The following is an 18581-nucleotide window of genomic DNA, read 5'->3' as shown; positions in this document are numbered from 1 at the left end:
CTGGGTCAGAGTTCACCCGGATCCTGGTCCTTTTTAAACCATGGGCCCAATTTCATAGAGTTGCTAAAGCAGAAAATAATGCTTATAACATCTCTCTGCTAAGCAGAAATGAGCAGGATACCAGTCCCAATGGTACATGATGACTGGGTAGTTTGGCTTGTCACCCTGGTAGAATTTTGTTTTTTGTGCTTAGCATCTTTTCGTGCCTAAGCAGCTCTATGAAATTGGGCTCAGTTTATATGCAAGCTTGACCAATATGCGGGTCAAGAGCCTTGCCCCTGACCCAGTCCTGGTCAATTCTAACCCAGGGAGTCGTTTTAGTTCGAACTCTTTACTTGAGTGATCTCAGTCCAGATGCAACACGACGTCAATTACTGACAAACACATCATGAAGACGCATTGACTTCAATCAGTGTCTTGCGTGTCTTGCAATCTGTCTTAATAAACTCGCATGTAAATAAATCCGGTACAATTACCAGTTGGGTTCAGAACACTTTTGAGTGATATATTTAGCTTGACCATGTTTTCTTAAATAAATAGTATGAGCCTTCCCGTTGAAAACCAAGATGACTATGTGGTGACCGGGGGGGGGGGGGTTGTCGGAACATTAAGTGTGTAACCTCCCCGCCAATGATAACCTCCCACACGCGTGACTTCATCAAAGATGGTAGTCAGTGACGTCATGTGCCATCTGCCTATTATGACTTATGATTAAAGGCAGTGGACACTATTGGTGATTACTCAAAATAATGATTAGCATAAAACCTTACTTGGTGAACAGTAATGGGGAGATGTTGATGATATAACACATTGTGAGAAACGGCTCAGTCTGAAGTGACATAGTTTTCGAGAAAGAAGTAATTTTCCACGAATTTGATTTCGAGACCTCAGATTTAGAATTTGAGGTCTCGAAATCAACCATTAAAAGCCCACAACTCTGTGTGAAATGGGTGTTTTATTGTTTCATTATTATCTCGCAACTTCGACGACCAATTGAGCTCAAATTTTCACAGGTTTTGTTATTGTTACATATTATGTTGAGGTACAGCAAGTGAGAAGACTGGTCTTTGACAACTACCAATAGTGTGCAGTGTCTTTAAGTTATTTACAGCTTGGTTTTAGTCAGAAAGAGAATGTTTAATGGCAATCTTTGAATCGTAAAAAGTTATGCTGCTTTCTGAGGTAATCCGCCCGGGCGAGTTGGTAATCTGCCCGGGCGAGTTGGTAATCTGCCCGGTACAACATTCGTACCCCATGTAGGGATTGAATCAGAGGTTCCCGGACCTTATCAGCAGGGGACTTACCGGTTAAGTTGACCTATAACCCAGCAATACGTTAATATAATAAATCATTCTTGTAAAGCGCAATCCGTCTATGACAAGACCCCAATGCGTTATCCAGGCATACAACTAATTTGAAGAACTTCAATAATAATAAATAATAATAAACAACGCTTATAAAGCGCCTTACATCCATGAATGGACCCCAAGGCGCTGTACACATTAAAAATAGCTGAAAACAAGAGCAAAAAAAAAAAAAAAAAAAAAAAAACCAAGAGCATAAAAGATTTCTAAAAATATAAACCACAAAATGGACCAGCCAATAGTAAAAACCACAAACCGCGAAATTTAAAAAGTTATGGAAAAGCACTACTATAAAAAGATTAGTTAAACTTACAATACTTTAAAAAGGTGTCCATATAGGAAATACACGAACAATTGTATCATATCAGGGGTCGATCCCGCAAAGAGTCAGGACCAGTCCCTTTAAGACTAGCCCAAAGAAATATTAAAACATATGGCCAGTCTTAAAATTAAGACGAGTAACTTAATGTCCTAACTTGAAAAAAGACTAGCCCTAACTCTCTAAGAATTCCACCCCCATGAGAAACATTTCAACATTTCTTAAACTACAAAATTAACAGTGTTAAAGGTTTGCGGTGACACCATGCAATGAAGCTCTATGAGTTGGGGTAGTTCTGAAAAGAACGTTATAAGTTTCAACTCAGTGACGTTTCGATCAGTATGCTCTGATCTTCTTCTCGAGAAAGCTGGACTATGATGACGCATGCTGCACATGCAAAACACACGATAAAAGTGTTGCGTTCGTAAGTCGTCAATATAGGCAATAACAGACAATGGAACGGGTGTAAAGTTGCGCCAAATACTCGGGTTCTATTCACGTGGTTAAAACAAGCAAAACAACAGAGCTCTCGTACAACGAGATCTCGCGTGAAACAATGACATCATATTCTATAAATAGATCACTGAGTTTGCATACACTACAAAATGTTCACAAGATGAAGTGAAACAACTGGCAGAAGCAATGTTTCACACGTCACATGCTAAGCAGATGGGTTTTATTGAACAGACTGTGTTCGCATTTTTTAACGAGGACAAACAATAAACTGTTGTGACCATTATACAAATAACGTCACTCAACACAAATTAAATAAACTTGTCAATGTTTTTATTCTCGAACCATGGTCTGACAAAAGTTTACAAACTAAAACATTATTCTTTCATTGTTGATCACAATCCCAAAACTTGAAGATAAGTCCATTTAAAGGGAAGGTATACTTAATGGCAGTGGACACTATTGGTAACAATTGGTAATTACTCAAAATAATTATTAGCATCAAACCTTCCTTGGTAACGAGTAATGGGGAGAGGTTGATAGTATAAGTTTAGAATTTGAGGTCTCGAAATCAAGCATCTGAAAGCACACAACTTCGTGTGACAAGGATGTTTTTTCTTTCATTATTAGGGACTTTTCGTTTTTGACGACGGATGGTTCTGCGACGGTTGTTCAGCTAAACGTTGTCGTTTTCAGCACAACGAATATTGATCCCAAGTACTGTCGTAGAAATTGAGGGACGACCGTCCTCAAAGCCGACGCATGCGCAGATGACGCCAAATGTCATCTTTGCCGTCGCAGAACCATCCGTCGTCGAAAACGAAAAGTCCCTATTGTCTCGCAGCTTTGACGACCAATTGAGCTCAATTTTTCACAGATTTATTATATGTTGAGATACACCAAGTAAGAAGACTGGTTTACGACAATTACCAATAGTGTCCACTGTCTTTAAAATTACTGGCAATACAAAGTTACTTGGTTAGAAGTAGGCCTACAGCAGCGTTCGATAAAGCATTTGGAGAATAACTTCATCTTGAAGTAATGTGGTTATAATAACATATCATCTAGTTGATCCCCCATAATTTGAATCTGAGAAGCGTTACTGACAGTATTTCGGCGATATCTCGATAAAAACCTCACAGGTATATTACTCGGGTGTGATTCAAATCCACGACTTTAGCTAAGGGCAGTTTGTCGAATCCAGTCATGGATTCGAATCCCAATATGCTATGTGAATTTCCACAAAACTCGGGCAAGTACTGAGTATACAGTTCTAACACACATCGGTTTAAGGGTAAAACCGAAATGTTCTGTATCCCCGATGCGAATTCAACATCTATTAAATCATCATGTACTTTACAACAACAGCAGTTTCCCATGGATGACGCCTTGTTACCCACTAATGTCACGTGACTGTGAGATCGCAATCTGTCGAATGGGTGCGTATAATCAGATTGAAAGTCGTTTAAAGGTTTGTTTTCGATCATTTACAATCATGTGTCTACAGCTTTAACTGACATAACAACACCACACCAAAACAGGTGTCACATGTTTTGAAGAAAACATGCAACGCGTGTTTTGCCAGAGAGCAGAGTTACAACCAAACAGACCTTCTCCAATTAACCATTAAAGGAACATTAAAGGAACATTAAAGAATTGATAGGAAAAAAACCTCGTCTATCATCACAGATTTACACAAAACTTACTCGGTCTAGATGATGATGATGTAGAAAACATCCTTTGAAATATTTTTTTCTGAACTGTCATATTTGACTGGAAATAAATAAAACTAACTTCACGTTTGGGGTTTATAGCTCAGTGAGCATTTAATTTTTTTTTTTTAAATCGATTTCATGCACAGGTGTAACCAGTTTTTCACTATTTTCTCGTGACACAGGAGGCCGATCGATCTCAAACTTCTACAGGTTTGTCAGTTTATGATGTATATATTATGGTGAATTACATAAAGTTCTTACACTGTCAGCAACTGTTTTGTTAGCAAAACAAACAATTCTGTAATGTTCCTTTAAGCAACTACCACATGTTTCAAATGAATATTAATAATCCCAATCTATAAGTAATAAATATTAAAGAAGAAACAAATGTTTTGCAACTAGTCTATGTTTGGCACATAATTTAAAACTAATGCGGCAGCAGATTAATCACTGTTTTTTGTATCAAAAAACTCATTTATTTGGGAGAAATTTATGTAGCAGCATGTGGTTCCATCCGTAACATTTACGCGTCGAAAAAACATTCGATGTATTTTGTTTGCCTTGTCACATACACGAGGCAACATTTACTCAGGCAATTTTCTTACAAAACCTGGGGTGTTAAAATTTACAGCCTGGCTGTTGTCAGATCGAAAACAGAATCAAAATTTACATTACAGTGTGTTAAAAAAACTAACAACCAATTTAATGTTAAAGAAATGTGTGTTATTTTAACACCCATTGCTGTAGATTTTGATTCTTTTCTTGGTATCTATAATTATGAGAAAATAGAATTAGCTGTTGCAAACAACTTACTAACACAATGGACCGAGAGTATAAATGCAAAAAATAGTTAATGGCCTGACGTTTCGACCCTAGCAGAGTCTTTCTCGAAGGCTAAGTGAATGGATTCTGCTAGGGTCGAAACGTCAGGCCATTAACTATTTTTTGCATCTATAATTATGTGACAGCACCTATGGTGTTAATTTAACACCCTTGTTTTTGCAGTGAGGCGACCAACTGCAGTGCATGTTTTATGACAACTTTGGTAGCACATGAGTAACTTTTCAAACCAAGTCATGCGATCACCAAGAACGAAAATGTGAACGTTATTATGTGAATGGATTCTCTTCTTGGAAACTGGTTGCCTGTAAATTGAATTCAGTGACATGACCCTCACACTTCGGTTGGTTTCGAAATAGGAAGATAACGACACCTGGAAAGTTAAGTTTAAAAAAATGGTAGATGCTGCTACATAAATCACCGTATTTCTTTTAAGTTTTGCATTTTATGCACATTTTAAAATCACTACTGTCTTAATGTCGATATTGGAGAGGTAGGTGGACACCAGTACTGGTGGACACCTTCTAACAGTTCACATAGACGCCATCTTTACGGGCAACTTGGGGTTTGGGCTGAAAAGTGCGGGGTAAACTCCATGAATGAATTAAATGCACACGTTGTTTCAAATAATTTATGGCTATTGACCTTCTTTGGGTGACAACAAACCGCCTTGGTTGGCATGAACGGAAGAATGTTACAAAAACACTCAATCGTATTACCAGACAATTTAACCGAATTCAACATTTTCTGCAAATTTTCAATTATCTAAATTACCTCCCATAACTAGTTGTTTTGTTTTCAACACAATGTTTGAATATTTTTGTAACTTTGTTTTTGATTTGCATTTATGGCTTTCCATAGTTTTCCAACCTGGGTTGGCAAAAACTCGGGCTGTGATGTTGCAAAAGAAAGGTCTGTATAATTGCCCATAAAGATGGCCGACTCAACATCGTGTGACGTCATGGGAACTATCTAAAAGATGGCGAACCAATCTCTAAGCATTACGATGACCAATGGACATCCAAACCCATTAGCTCATTCAGCTCCTTATTGTACGGCCTATAGTACTCTCGAAGTTTAGCAAGCGTCTCCTCATTTATTTCAGGGTGAGGGCGCCCTTTCGAATGTTTCATGCAATTATTCGCTATGGGTTTATTGAGACAGAAGAAGCCCTTCAGCCTGTCGAAGTAAAAGTGGTCCCTTTTAAAATGATCCCTAATATTCAAGAATTTCTCAACTGCCTTGACAGTTGGGTAAGGGTCGCTGACGAACCGGTTACCGTCCAGTGGTAGAATCCTGTCACGTTTAAAATACTTCAGGTACCGTTTGAAATCCTCCACGTAGACTCCTTTTGAAATGAGCTGATTGGACGCCAACACCTTCCCGTCCGGACCAATCACGGACTTCTCGAAAGTGTCTTCAATGAAGTACCCGGAGCTCGTATAGCATATGGTTGAGTTGGTGGTAATGTTGGGGCAGTTCTTGGCGATGATGACTTTTATATGGACAAAGTCTGACACTGCTCTCTCGATAGGGTCTCGCATGATCATGATGAGCTTGGTATTGGGTAATGTCTCATTGATCATCGAAGGTACCTTCGGGTAGTGACAATACTCCGGTGTCTTCTCCATTGATATCTGCTTCGTGGTCGAGTAGATCATTTGACTCTTGTAGTATTCCAACCCTTTTTGGTACTCGGTACGGGATGTGAAGAACTTCAACTCTTTCTGGGTGAAGGCGATATCTGGATGGTAGCTGATGAAATCTCGCAAGGTGGTTGTCCCGCCCTTTTTAACACCAAATATCATGGCGTCGGGAAGGCGTTGTTGGCAGCCATTTTCTATAAGTTTTGATGCTGGATGCATTTTAACGATTCCTCTTTCAATTGTTGTATAACTGTAGCAGCATCTTTCGCATGAGCCATTTACTAGTGGCATAGGTGGCCTTTTCATCAGTTTGCGAACAATTTTGGTCCCGTTGCGCTCAGCTCTGTGTTTGTTTTTGATTGGTTTCTTTTTGTCCACATGAAACAAAACGTTGTCAGTTTTGTGTGCAACAATACCCTGTTTGGAACCTTTATTTGCAGCGCCCCAAACGATAAGGTTGTCTGAAATGTCATCGTTCATCAACTTCATGGGATAAGCTTGAAAGTGTCTCTGACCAGCAAGGTTGTGGCCTGACTCCTCTGACTGGTACCCGGTACGAGGCCCCAGCCAGTTGGTAACCCGGAGCAAGGATTCACTTTTACCGTACATCCCCAATGAGAACAGCACCGTAAGTGACAGAAGACCCATCAGGAGAAAGTTCCTACGAAACAAGCGACGTCTAAGTGAAACAATGGCATCCATTATTTGGTTTGATAAAAGAGGGTGTGGCTATACTGCCTCTCTTCTCGAGATGTCTGCAAATCTCCTCCTGTACGCGTGGTCAGCTTCCAATAAGATTGTAACCTTTGGCTAGGGCGTGAATGGTTTTTCTGTCCATACCAAACCGGAATACACTGTACAGCTGATGTACTGGTATGGTTCCTCGACGAATGAGATTATACTGCTTTGCTGGAGGAGAAAAGACAGGTAGACATTAAAGGAATGATACGTCATCATTAGTGTTTAGTTAAAACCGTAATTTGTCTCATTTCGAGTTCCTCAATAGCCACGCCAAATGATGATTTATTCTTTGTTTTTGAAAACAAATATTTCAAGTTAACCACAACACTGTGCGTATGTAAATGAGGCTATAAAGAGATTATAAACAAAGAAAACATGAGTCTACCAATGTCATCCAGAAGCCATCTGTAGCAGTACGCCAATAACAGACTTATTCAAGTCTAATGTTTCATCACCAACGATGGCTGCTCACATCTTGAATAAAGCTCGACTATAAGCCTCTCACATAATAAGTTGTTTTATATTCTTTACATTACAACTGCTAACTGCAGTGTAGCCAGGTATCACATCCAAGTTTACGTTGCAACTGTGGTAAGACATCTGCTCTAGCAATACAAAAGTCGAGGGTTCAACTCCCAGTTGACTGTGGATTTGTTTTCCTCAGAAAGGAAAGTACTGAATACAGTGCTTTACACATCGGTGTTAAAAAAACCAATAATACAGTTTAAGGTATATAACCAGCTATAAATACAAACTCTTATGTACAATTGTGTGACTTGTATCCTGCTGATCTGTGCTCAGCCGAGCAGTAGTAATAAATCATTCCTGTAAGCAGATCTATAAAATCATAGGTCCAGATTTGCAGTTCTAACTTACCACCGAATAAGACCAGAAATAAACATCGGACGCGAGCAGCAAATAAAATGGCAGCCAGCCTCTTCAAAGTTTGTCTGTATACTACACCATACAACTCAGATTGTCAAATCCGATTCATACAGGAACTTAGGCCTTGCACATTGTACTTTTCACAAAATGGCGACTTGGTGTTTGTATTGCATCAAAATAAACAACTGATGACGCCAAACTATTCCCTACAATTGCATTGGATCCACAGTAACTGATAGTGGTACATTTTTTCGACGGGTGGCGACTTTGTACGTTGCAAGGTCAGGAGCTACAATTTGATATCAATGTTTTTGTATCGATTGTAAGCACTGTGTATTCAACGCACCCTTTATGTAAAGAACAAGCCAAGTTGTTTTCTTTATAGGTGAGGGTCTTAAAACAACAAGAAAGTATACTCAAAAATCAATAACCATAAAAACTTATTCGAAGAGGCATCTGCATTTGTTGACAGTATGAACAATTTTGAGAAAGGATTCACCAAGTATTTAGATAATTGTTGACCCCAGAACGTTTGAACTCAGAGATCTGCGACCAGGGATCCAGTTGGTACCCGCTGTTTTCACAGCAAGAAGACAGCAAGTATTCAGCGAAACTTTCACATCTAACTCTATAATTTTGGGCAATAACTTGACATGAAATTGACAAGAAAAACAAAGTACGGGCTTAAAGGACCCTACCTTTAAATAGTACATACTGTGGACAAATGCAGTGCTTCTGGTCTTCGACCATTACCAAAACGTGTCCAGGAGTGGATTTCTTAATATTGAGATATAGTACGAGTTACTCGCCCTAAACTAACTAGCTTTAAGTTTGTAATTTCTCCTAAAAATTAAGAGTAAAAGGACTGCTACTACGTTTATAAGGACAATCTTTGTGAAATCGACAACATCAGTGCCTTTAAGAGGTGGGGGGGGGGGGGGGGGGTCATACTTGGGTCTGACACGGGAAAGGTGTAGGTCTGATAAGACTATACCGTTTGAAAGTTCACATTTCGTTGATGTTCACTAACACGTGAATGGATTCAACAGTCCTAGTTGATGAAAATACCCTGACTCAGCTTTGGATAGAATACAATGATCCAAACAATTCGCCTCGAAATTGCGTGGTTTTCCTTTTACTCCGCGAACTAACACGGTCGGCCATTTCTGGGAGTCAAAAACTATATGCATTTTATAACAAACGGTTAAAAACGCTTTTTGTAGACCAACTCGTCCGATCCAATGCAACGTGTTCCTATAATAACAATCAACCAGGTCACTAGACCTTTCAGTGTGTATTATAATGGGGTTCAGGAAATACAATGTACATTATATCAATAAACATGTGGGTTATCGGGGTTAGAACAGTGGTTTTCTGTGTGTTGTTTTTGTGGTCCCGTATATTTGTTTATTTAGCCAATCCCCTGACCTTAGAGAGGGCGCCTTTCAGCTTGTGACGTCATTATTCAAGGGTCATTACTGGTTATGAGCTCTCGGTTAAAAAAGAAGAAGTTAATTCGTATTTTTTATTTATCTCGATTCGTTGTTTTTAGTGCATTCATTTATTTATTTGGGTTTTTGTGTGTCTTTTTTCATTAAAGGCAGTGGACACTATTGGTAATTGTCAAAGACTAGCCTTCACAGTTGGTGTATTTCGGTCATCGAAGTTGCGAGATAATGAAAGAAAAATAACCCTTGTCACACGAAGTTGTGTGCGTTTAGAAGGTTGATTTCAAGACCTCAAGTTCTAAATCTGAGGTCTCGAAATCAAACTCGTGGAAAATAACTTCTTTCTCGAAAACTATGGCACTTCATAGGGAGCCGTTTCTCACAATTTTTTATACCATCAACCTCTCCCCATTACTCGTCACTAAGAAAGGTTTTATGCTAATAATTAATTTGAGTAATTACCAATAGTGTCCACTGCCTTTAATAAAATAAGACAAAATCAATGGGCAGGCCAACTGTACAATTGCTCACTACAAGGAAGACAAAGACCACGTAACGAAAGTACACACCAGAAGGCACTTCCTATCAGACACGGAAACCAAGATGCAAGAAAATGATTCGTATAAGAACTGGACTATCACGATTCAACATGGAGTTCAACATTTCTAGTTCACCAAACTCATTAGAAAGATTTGTGGGTTCTTGCAGACTGTCTGGGCCGTGACCGATCATAGTTATTGGTTCAACACAACCGCCTCCTGGACGCTCAGGGGCTCACCTCATAAAAGGAACATTACAGAATTGGTTTTTGCTAACAAAACAGGTGCTGGTAGTGTTAAAGGAACACGTTGCCTTGGATGGGTCGAGTTGGTCTTTGAAAAGCGTATGTAACCGTTTGTTATATAATGCATATGATTAGAAAGATATTTTAAAAGTAAAATATAATGATCCACACAAGTATTACTCGAAATTGCGTGGTTTTCCTTTTACCTCGTCGACAAACACGGTCGGCCATTTATGAGAGTCAAATTTTTGATTCCCATAAATGGCCGACCGTGTTAGTTCGCAAAGTAAAAGGAAAACCACGCAATTTCGAGGCAAATGTGTGTGGATCATTGTATTCTACTTTTCCAACATCTTTCTAACCATGTATCAAACGGTTAATACGCTTTTCAAAGACCAACTCGACCGATCCAAGGCAACGTGTTCCTTTAAGCACTTTATGTATAAAACCCATCATATACATAAACTGACAAACCTGTAGAAAGTTGAGATCGATTGGCCATCTGGGTCACGAGAAAGAAAAATAATTCGTATTTGGATTACACAATCTGAGAAACGTTTCTGACAACATTTCTCAAATTCAAATTTCGGGGGATAAAACGTATATGCTTTCCATAACCACATTACTCGAAGTGAAATTATTCCCAAAATGCTTTATACTATCGAAAGCTGCTGTACTTCTCACAAACTATTGTTATTGCCACTAATCACTCTTCTTAAGGTTGATGGCAATACAAACTTACTTGGTAAGAAGCACAGGAGTTTTCGCAAGGCATTTTGAGAGAGAGAGAGAGAGAGAGAAAAAGTTTTTATCCCCAAAATTTGGAATTGAGAAAAGTAAGAAGTGGTAACCTTCCCTTCAAGTTCATTAAACACACAACCACACTGTGATTGTGCATGTTCATTTCCTGTCTGCCGTTGATCTTTATTTTCCTTCATGAAAGGTTTGTGAACTCACTATCAACATTGTTATTTTAGACAATGGTGATCGGCGCGACCGTTGTTCTAATAAAGGCAAAGTTTAGCTTTGGTATGTGTGCACAATGTACGTGTGAATTGAATGCGAAACTCCGTGAGAATGAATGGGAGGTCAAAGGTTAGCAGGATCCGGCCATCCGGTCAGGCTGGTATCTGGAGCTATTCATGAGCCCTGTAGTGTGACGTCAGATGTTCAGGCTTACTTTTCATTGGTTGAGAGTTCGCGTTTTAATTATTTTGACCTCAGCGATCATGGCGGCCATTGCAATGCAAGGTTGTGTTAGAGACTTAGGCCGTGTCCGAAACGGCGACTTCGGCTACAGCTACGGCTAGATCGCGCGCGTCTGCCTGTTCTTCAACACTGGTAGACGCGCTGATCTAGACGTAGCTGTAGCCGAAGTCGTCGTTTCGGACACGGCCTTATTGTGAGAGTTGCAACAACTTTTGCCCCCAAATGCATGGGTGAACACATGGTGCCAGACTAGGGTTGTACTTATTGATCTCGAGAGATCAAAGGTTGTATTGCATTTGGAGACAAAATAGCGTCCAGCAACCACGTGACAGAAGAAAACTGGTACCTCTATGTCACTCAATACAATAGCCTTGGTGCCAGACTAGTCTGCCCATTGGGTTGTACTAATTGATCTCTAGAGATCAAAGGTTACTGCATTTGGAGACCAAATGGCGTCCAACAGCGCAACCACGTGACAGAAGAAAACTGGTACCTCCATGTCACAACTGTCTCGATATACAGCCTTGGGGTGTGTGCAAAAACATGTTTTTAACACACGTTCGCACTATTGACCCCTTGCAAGCACTGACGTCACAAGAAGCGATTTTACCATGCTCACCCTTTTAGGCGAAAGGGTATAATCGCCACGTTGCCTACAAATAAATGCAAACTGGTACTCTGGCCCAACACATGGGGATATTAACTCTCCAAATGGCACAAGCAATGTGTGATTGTCATGATGACGTCATGTGAATTTGGGTCAATTGCAGAATACTTTTGATAAACTGCCACGCCACGTAACTTTGACCGTTTATAAGAAGTTCCATTCGAGCTGTGTTATTAGGCCTTGGCATTGACCGAGGCGTTTGAGTTTTATTTTCACTTATTTATTTGTTTTTAGTTTATTTTTTTGTATTATTAGTTGCAGAGGTGCTGTAGTTTTCGAGGAATATGTAAACAATGTTACGAAAATCCGTTTTACATGCTAAAATAATTTTCGTCTTCTGAGACAAAACTTAATTCCGTGACTTGTTTTACTGTTACTCGTTTCTCAAAAACTACAGCACCTCAGCAAGTAATACTTTAAGGGAAGCTTTCTACCATCATTATCTTCAAACTGTGTGAATCTGTTGTCAACGTGTTTTGTAAAGTACCTAGCCCCTATAAATAAGAGTGCGGATGACCTAATACGCACATTGGGTGTCTTGCTGAGTGTGCTACACAGTGTACAGTGCATCAACGCCGTCGGAATTAAAACTGCGAACGCCTTGAGCAAGACTACGAAGGTCAAGGTCCGTTAAATTCCCTGCCCCGGTACCCTTGGATGGTAGAGTACAATGTCATGTACATGTCATACATCTAGTCGCTACCTAACTCTAATAAAAATATTCATTTTTATTTATCCACGAATCATTTCCAAATCGATTATGCGTCTGTCGAGTGATTTATATCAAATTGGCTCAATTATCCTTTTAAAACACCCCAAATGCAGCATTATAAACGACCCCTCACGTCCTCGGCTTAATTTGAGTTCGTGACATTTCATCGCCCCGCAATGAAACGTCGGGTCAGATGATAAACCTTTCGGCAAGGTTTCACGGTGAGAGTACGAGGCACCCACATGGGGTCGAGAATTCATGAATTTCCCGAATAAACACATTTATTACTCACCGTTGTATGGACGCGCAAGCGCTTGGCAACACTTTCGAGTATATTCTCAGATTTGAACTATTTTCCCAAAACTTTGTACTTTGTCAAACGACGTTTGGTCACATTTCCATTTTGAAAAATTTACAGGCATATTTTATAGTGCTTGCATTATAGATTACATGGTTTGATCGGCTTACAAATATAATTTTACTAAAGTAAACTAGTTAGTAGGAAAATGTTTTTGGAAACTGAAATTAAAACATGTTTTCAGCTGTATACGTGTTCTGCACATCATGTTATCTTTCAATTGGAAAGACAGTCATTTCAAGTTGAACATCACTTTAGTTTATGATAAAACTACAGTCAAGTATAGATTAGTTACGAAAGTACAGTTTTAAGTGTAGATAATAAAAAATAAAGTTTTGAAATGCCTTCACTTTTTGGTTTTGTGGTATTTTTGTCTTGTATACCCAATCCCTTGTGTATGGATTTTACTTTAAAAAATTAAATTGTAATATTTTTATTCTTTGTCTATGCATCCGCCCTTCGGCTTTTTGACAGCCATGTTTGCATTTTTAATAAAACGAATATAAATTGTTTAAAAAAATAAATCATGCGGGCGGTGATCACAATCGAGTGCCTAAAAATTACCTCGCATGGGTGGCCGTACTAAAACGTCTTGTGACCCGCTGGTTTAGAGATTATTTCCGCAGTCACGAAGCCAGAACGTGTTTTCTTTAAACACAAACCCTTTTCACATGAGTGCAAACAAAGAGCACAGTTACATGTTTGGAAATGTATTGAACATATTACATGTACCTTACACAGCTGAAGGTTAGACAGAATGTTTTTTACACATGTTGAACTTTTACTCTGTGTCATTAAAGCCAACTTTCCGTGCCTCATCACAGCATGTGCTTCGACCATAAGCCAAAACCATACAGATTAATTTCTTTCCTCAAGCTGTGCGGGAAAAAAATCTTCAGAAAATGAAGCAAGTATTAGTCAGTGCTTACTGAGCAAAGAAAATGTCTTAGACAGGATTTGGGTGAATGGTGGCAAATTTGCGTGAAATTTATAAAGTTTTCAACATTGTCTCTTAAAAGCAGGGTGTTAAAAAGACACACAGACACCCTTCTGGCTAACACTATGCGAAGGCCCTTCATTTTGGTAGAAGTCACTAAGTTTAAAGTGAAAATAAATGACGTCAGTGTTTAAAAGGTTAGCTACACTCTTGACAATATTTCATAAAAATCTAAATCTGAGATGTCTCTTTCAAGCCACCGTATCACATTATTCCCATTTTGCCATGACGTCGTCCTTTTGGATTGTGAAGGGGGCGTTGATTTACTTTCGAATGCCTCGTAAAGGCAACAGAATCGAATGTGTTTTTCTAACGACGACGTTCGTCATAAAATTAACAACTTAATTTCCGCTGTTCTTCGTTTAAACAATTGAACCACTTCCCTTTTTTACCATTCAATTTTGCATGCTTGAATTGACAAACGTTTAAAGGTACTGGACACTATTTGTAATTGCTCAAAGTTGGTAGCATTAAAAACTTACTTGGTAACGAGCAACAGGGAGCTGTTGGTAGTATAAAACATTGTGAGAAACGGCTCCCTCGGAACTAAAGTAGTTTTGAGAGAAAAATTCTCACCCAACTAAAAGACTTCGGACCTCAAGCCTTTTTAGGCATCTGATGAAAGCACTAAACGTTGTGTAACAAATGTGTTTTTTTCATCATTATTCTCTTGCAACTTCGATGAACAACAAGTGAGTAAAAACAAATTCGTTTATAAGGGTATTCTGCCAACACATTTGTAACAACACTAGCGTCGTTTTTTGATGGGTACCATTTTGCTCTCTTCAGAAATAACTCCATCCAATAATAACAACCAAACTGCCTTTCTTACGATTATGCGCCCCCTTTTTTTTAAAAAGAAAGATAACTTTTGTTTTTCTCTGACAACTCATAGTAGGCCTAAGGTGTTTTTCTTTTTCACGAAAACCCATTGTTATGGTTTTATTTCACCGGACACAATTTTCTCTCTGGCAGAAATAACCTAAAAAAAAGAAAAGAAAATACAATCGCCTACAATATCGAGGGCCTCTTTTTTTTAAACAAAGATATTGTTTGTTTCTCTCCGACAACTCAAAGAAAGCCTACAATTTCTTTTACGAAAACCCACAGCTACTGTTTCATTTTGTCATCTTCATCCAATACAAATAATCAAATTGCCTTCAATATTGAGCCCCTTTCCAAAACAAAAGAAGATAACGATTGTTTTCTCTAACAACTCAAAGTAGGCCTACAGTTCAGTTTGACGAAATTTCACAGTTGCAGCTTTTATTTTTGACAGAACAGGAGTTTCAAAGATTTCTTGATGTCGAGACTGCGGGAGGTGGACTCGAGGGTTATATACAGCAGCAGCAGCGAGTCCAAGGCCAAGTCTACCTTTAAAGGTACTGGCTACTGGACACATTTGGTAATGGACCCTTCCCATGAAATATGCTAATCATATTTACGCATGCGTACAGACCCTGTTGGTTGGCAAACGCCATAGAGCGCAATGTTCCCTCATTTTGCCAACCAAAATGTTAGTGCGCACGCGCTGTGTGCAATTTACATATTTCATGGGAAGGGTCTATTACCAAAGACCAGTATTTTCACTTGGTCTATCCCAACATGCATAAAATGTTAAACAAACCGGTGAAAACTTGGGCTCAATTGGTCACCAAATTTGCAAGAGAAGAATGAAAGAAAAAAACCACTGTTCCACAAAAAAATGTGTGTGCTTTCATCTGCCTATAATAAAAGGCTTCAGCTGGGGTCTTTTAATATTTGAGTGAGCAATTACCTCTTTCTCAAAAACAACATAACTTCATAAGAGGGAGCCGTTTCTCACAATGTGTTATACTATCAACAGCTCTCCATTGTTCGTTTTCGAAGCCCCATCCATATGGGAACTTCTTGGCTTCTTGGTTCAAGGGAGGGGGGGGGAACTTCTTGGCTTCTTGGTTCAAGGGAGGGGGGGAGGGGTTGATTTACCCGAAAGTTTTTACAGATCAAATGAATAAAATAAAAATTCGATTATTTCGAAGCCACTACCAAAGCCGTCAAGGTGAACGCGGCCCATCATCGGTTTTTAAAATAATACTTTAGGCCATCGACGAGGTTTCTCGTTAAATATAATTTTCATCAACTGATCCGTCACTGCACTTTCTTTTACATTCAACTAAAAAGCTGTAGTAAAATACCCAAAGACAAGTTCATTATGCTAGTCGGTTAGGTTTCATTAATATTATTTTGACCAAAACAAATAAAACACATAGAGACACGGGAAGGAAGCCGGTGCTCTAATTAAAAATGATGAGCATTCGCCGATACCAAAGATTTCTTGAAAACCCAAACAATTTAATAGGCTTTGCAATGTGCAAGTGTGACTTTACAGCCCATTGGTGGTGGATGGTCACAAAGGGGTTCCCTTTTTACAAAGGACCAAAGCCAAGATGCCTAAAGAAGTAAACCAGACAAGGGTGAAGTAAACACAACAATTTGTCCAGGTAGGAATAGTAACTTAAGCATAGCACCGAGGAATTTTAAAGACACTGGACACCTTTGGAAGTTGTCAAAGACCAGTATTTTCATTTGGTGCATGGAGGTGGTGCATCTCAACGTTCAACATATGAAAAAAAGAAAACAAAAGAAAAAAAAAACCCTGAAAATTTGGTCGTCAAAAACTTGGTCGTCGAAGTTGCGAGCGATTAATGGAAGAAAAAACACCCTTGTCTCACAAGTTGTATGCTTTAAGATGTTTGATTTCGAGACCTCAGCTGAAATCAATTAAAACATTTTAGTGAGACATGGCTACTTCTTTCTAAAAAACTACGTAACTTTAGAGGGAGCCGTTTCTAACAATGTTTTATACTCTCAACAGCCCTCCATTGCTCGTTACCAAATAATGCTAATAATAATAATAATAATAATAATAATAATAATAATAATAATAAACGGCTTTTATATAGCGCCCTTAAAGGAACACGTTGCCTTGGATCGGACGAGTTGGTATATAGAAAGCGTTTGAAACCGTTTGTTATGAAATGTATATGGTTAGAAAGATGTTTTAAAAGTAGAATATAATGATCCACACAAGTAACACTCAAAGTTGCACGGTTTTCTTTTTACGTTGCGAACTATCACGGTCGGCCATTTATGGGAGTCAAAATTTTGACTCCCATAAATGGCCGACCGTGTTATTGGACGAGGTAACAAGAAAACCATGCAATTTCGAGGCATATTTGTGTAGATCATTGTATTCTACTTTTACATCATCTTTCTAACCATATGCATTTTATAACAAACGGTCACAAAACGCTTTTCAAAGACCAACTCGACCGATCCAAGGCAACGTGTTCCTTTAACCCCAAAAGGGTCCCGAGGCGCTTCACAGAGTAGAGGTTAACGATAGTTAGCAAAAACAGACCAATTTAAGGAAAAACCAAAAAAACAAAAACCAAATGCTAACATGTATTTTCAATAATTACCAGTCAAGTGCCTAAGACCAATGTACTAATATGAATCCCAAGAGATGGGAATGTACGGAACAGGGATTGTTTTTTTTTTTCTGGCATCGATTCTATTTAGGGGTTATAGTCACATTCCTTCATGAATGATGCATGAATAGGTTTCAACATAGAGGTTTCAATAAGCCTTTGTACCTCGTCAGGGAACTATGCGCCCTAGCACGTAATTTTTTACAAGGAGAGAAGTTATAGGCTTCAAAGGTTCAGGGTTCACTTATTATTCCACAGTATCAACAAAACAAAGACATTATCACTCAAGAGCGATCAGTTTAAAGAACACAATACATAAGATATGTCAAGATGAAAATAATGACGCTGCAGAGGTACTCATTTTAGAAGTTGTAAGCAATGGTCCCTAAAGACATGCATCCATCTGCATTGAGACAAAATCCTTACCTCAAAAATCACAGCAAAATGACGTCTACTGACACAGCTACTCAAAACGTTGTGACAATCCAGTGCGTCCTAATAGTAGTTAGCTATGGGCTCTCTGGCCCTGTTGCATTCCTCCTTCCGAACGTGGCGGTGTTGGCTGCCGGATCAAACCGGTATGGAGGCCTGTAAATTCACAAATATTGGTGTGGCTGGATACTTCTGGTGCGGTTTTTACGTCCCAGTCTATTAGTATCCAAATAACTGGGACTGGGTCACAATGGCTGGGAGGATCGTAGACTTGATTTCAAGTCTGATATGGCAGTTTTCATCATAATCATCATCATCCACTCTGAACTTACCCACAGATTAGCTATCAAGGCCCATACGGAAGTTAATCCACAGTTCAAGAGGGCGCTAATTGTGTAGACTAAAAGCCACCATCACGGACTTGGAAACAAGTCTAGTAGGATCGTCTATCACCGTGACAAACATAAACGACTTGTCCACAAGTCTACTCTTATACCAGTCACAAGAGTACAATGTATCTGTTGAAGTCAAGTTTGGT

The 18581-nt window shown here is 39.0% G+C and overlaps 1 protein-coding gene across 2 annotated transcripts; it reads right to left on the bottom strand.

Annotated features, from left to right (window-relative positions):
• Window positions 1-2462: 2462 nt before the first annotated feature.
• Window positions 2463-18488, bottom strand: LOC139949993 (heparan sulfate glucosamine 3-O-sulfotransferase 1-like). Of its 2 annotated transcripts, XM_071948610.1 has the most exons (3): window positions 18376-18488; window positions 18038-18199; window positions 2463-7246 (listed from the first exon to the last, which is right to left on the bottom strand). In XM_071948610.1, the coding sequence occupies exon 3, from the start codon at window positions 7037-7039 to the stop codon at window positions 5693-5695; it is 1347 nt and encodes a 448-aa protein (XP_071804711.1). In that variant the 5' UTR covers window positions 7040-7246; window positions 18038-18199; window positions 18376-18488; the 3' UTR covers window positions 2463-5692. The 2 variants fall into 2 exon arrangements, with proteins under 2 accessions (XP_071804711.1, XP_071804712.1); XM_071948611.1 differs by lacking the exon at window positions 18376-18488 and having other exon boundaries at window positions 18038-18225.
• Between the last annotated feature and the right edge of the window lie 93 nt (window positions 18489-18581).

Source organism: Asterias amurensis, chromosome 17, assembly GCF_032118995.1.
Source record: "Asterias amurensis chromosome 17, ASM3211899v1".
Classification (NCBI taxonomy): domain Eukaryota; kingdom Metazoa; phylum Echinodermata; class Asteroidea; order Forcipulatida; family Asteriidae; genus Asterias; species Asterias amurensis.
The sequence above is the reverse complement of the archived record's forward strand: the minus strand, read 5'-3'. Positions and strand labels throughout refer to the sequence as shown.

Coding starts and splice junctions, on each gene's coding strand:
- LOC139949993 (XM_071948610.1), bottom strand. CDS start 7,039: ATGGATGCCATTGTTTCACTTAGACGTCGCTTGTTTCGTAGGAACTTT.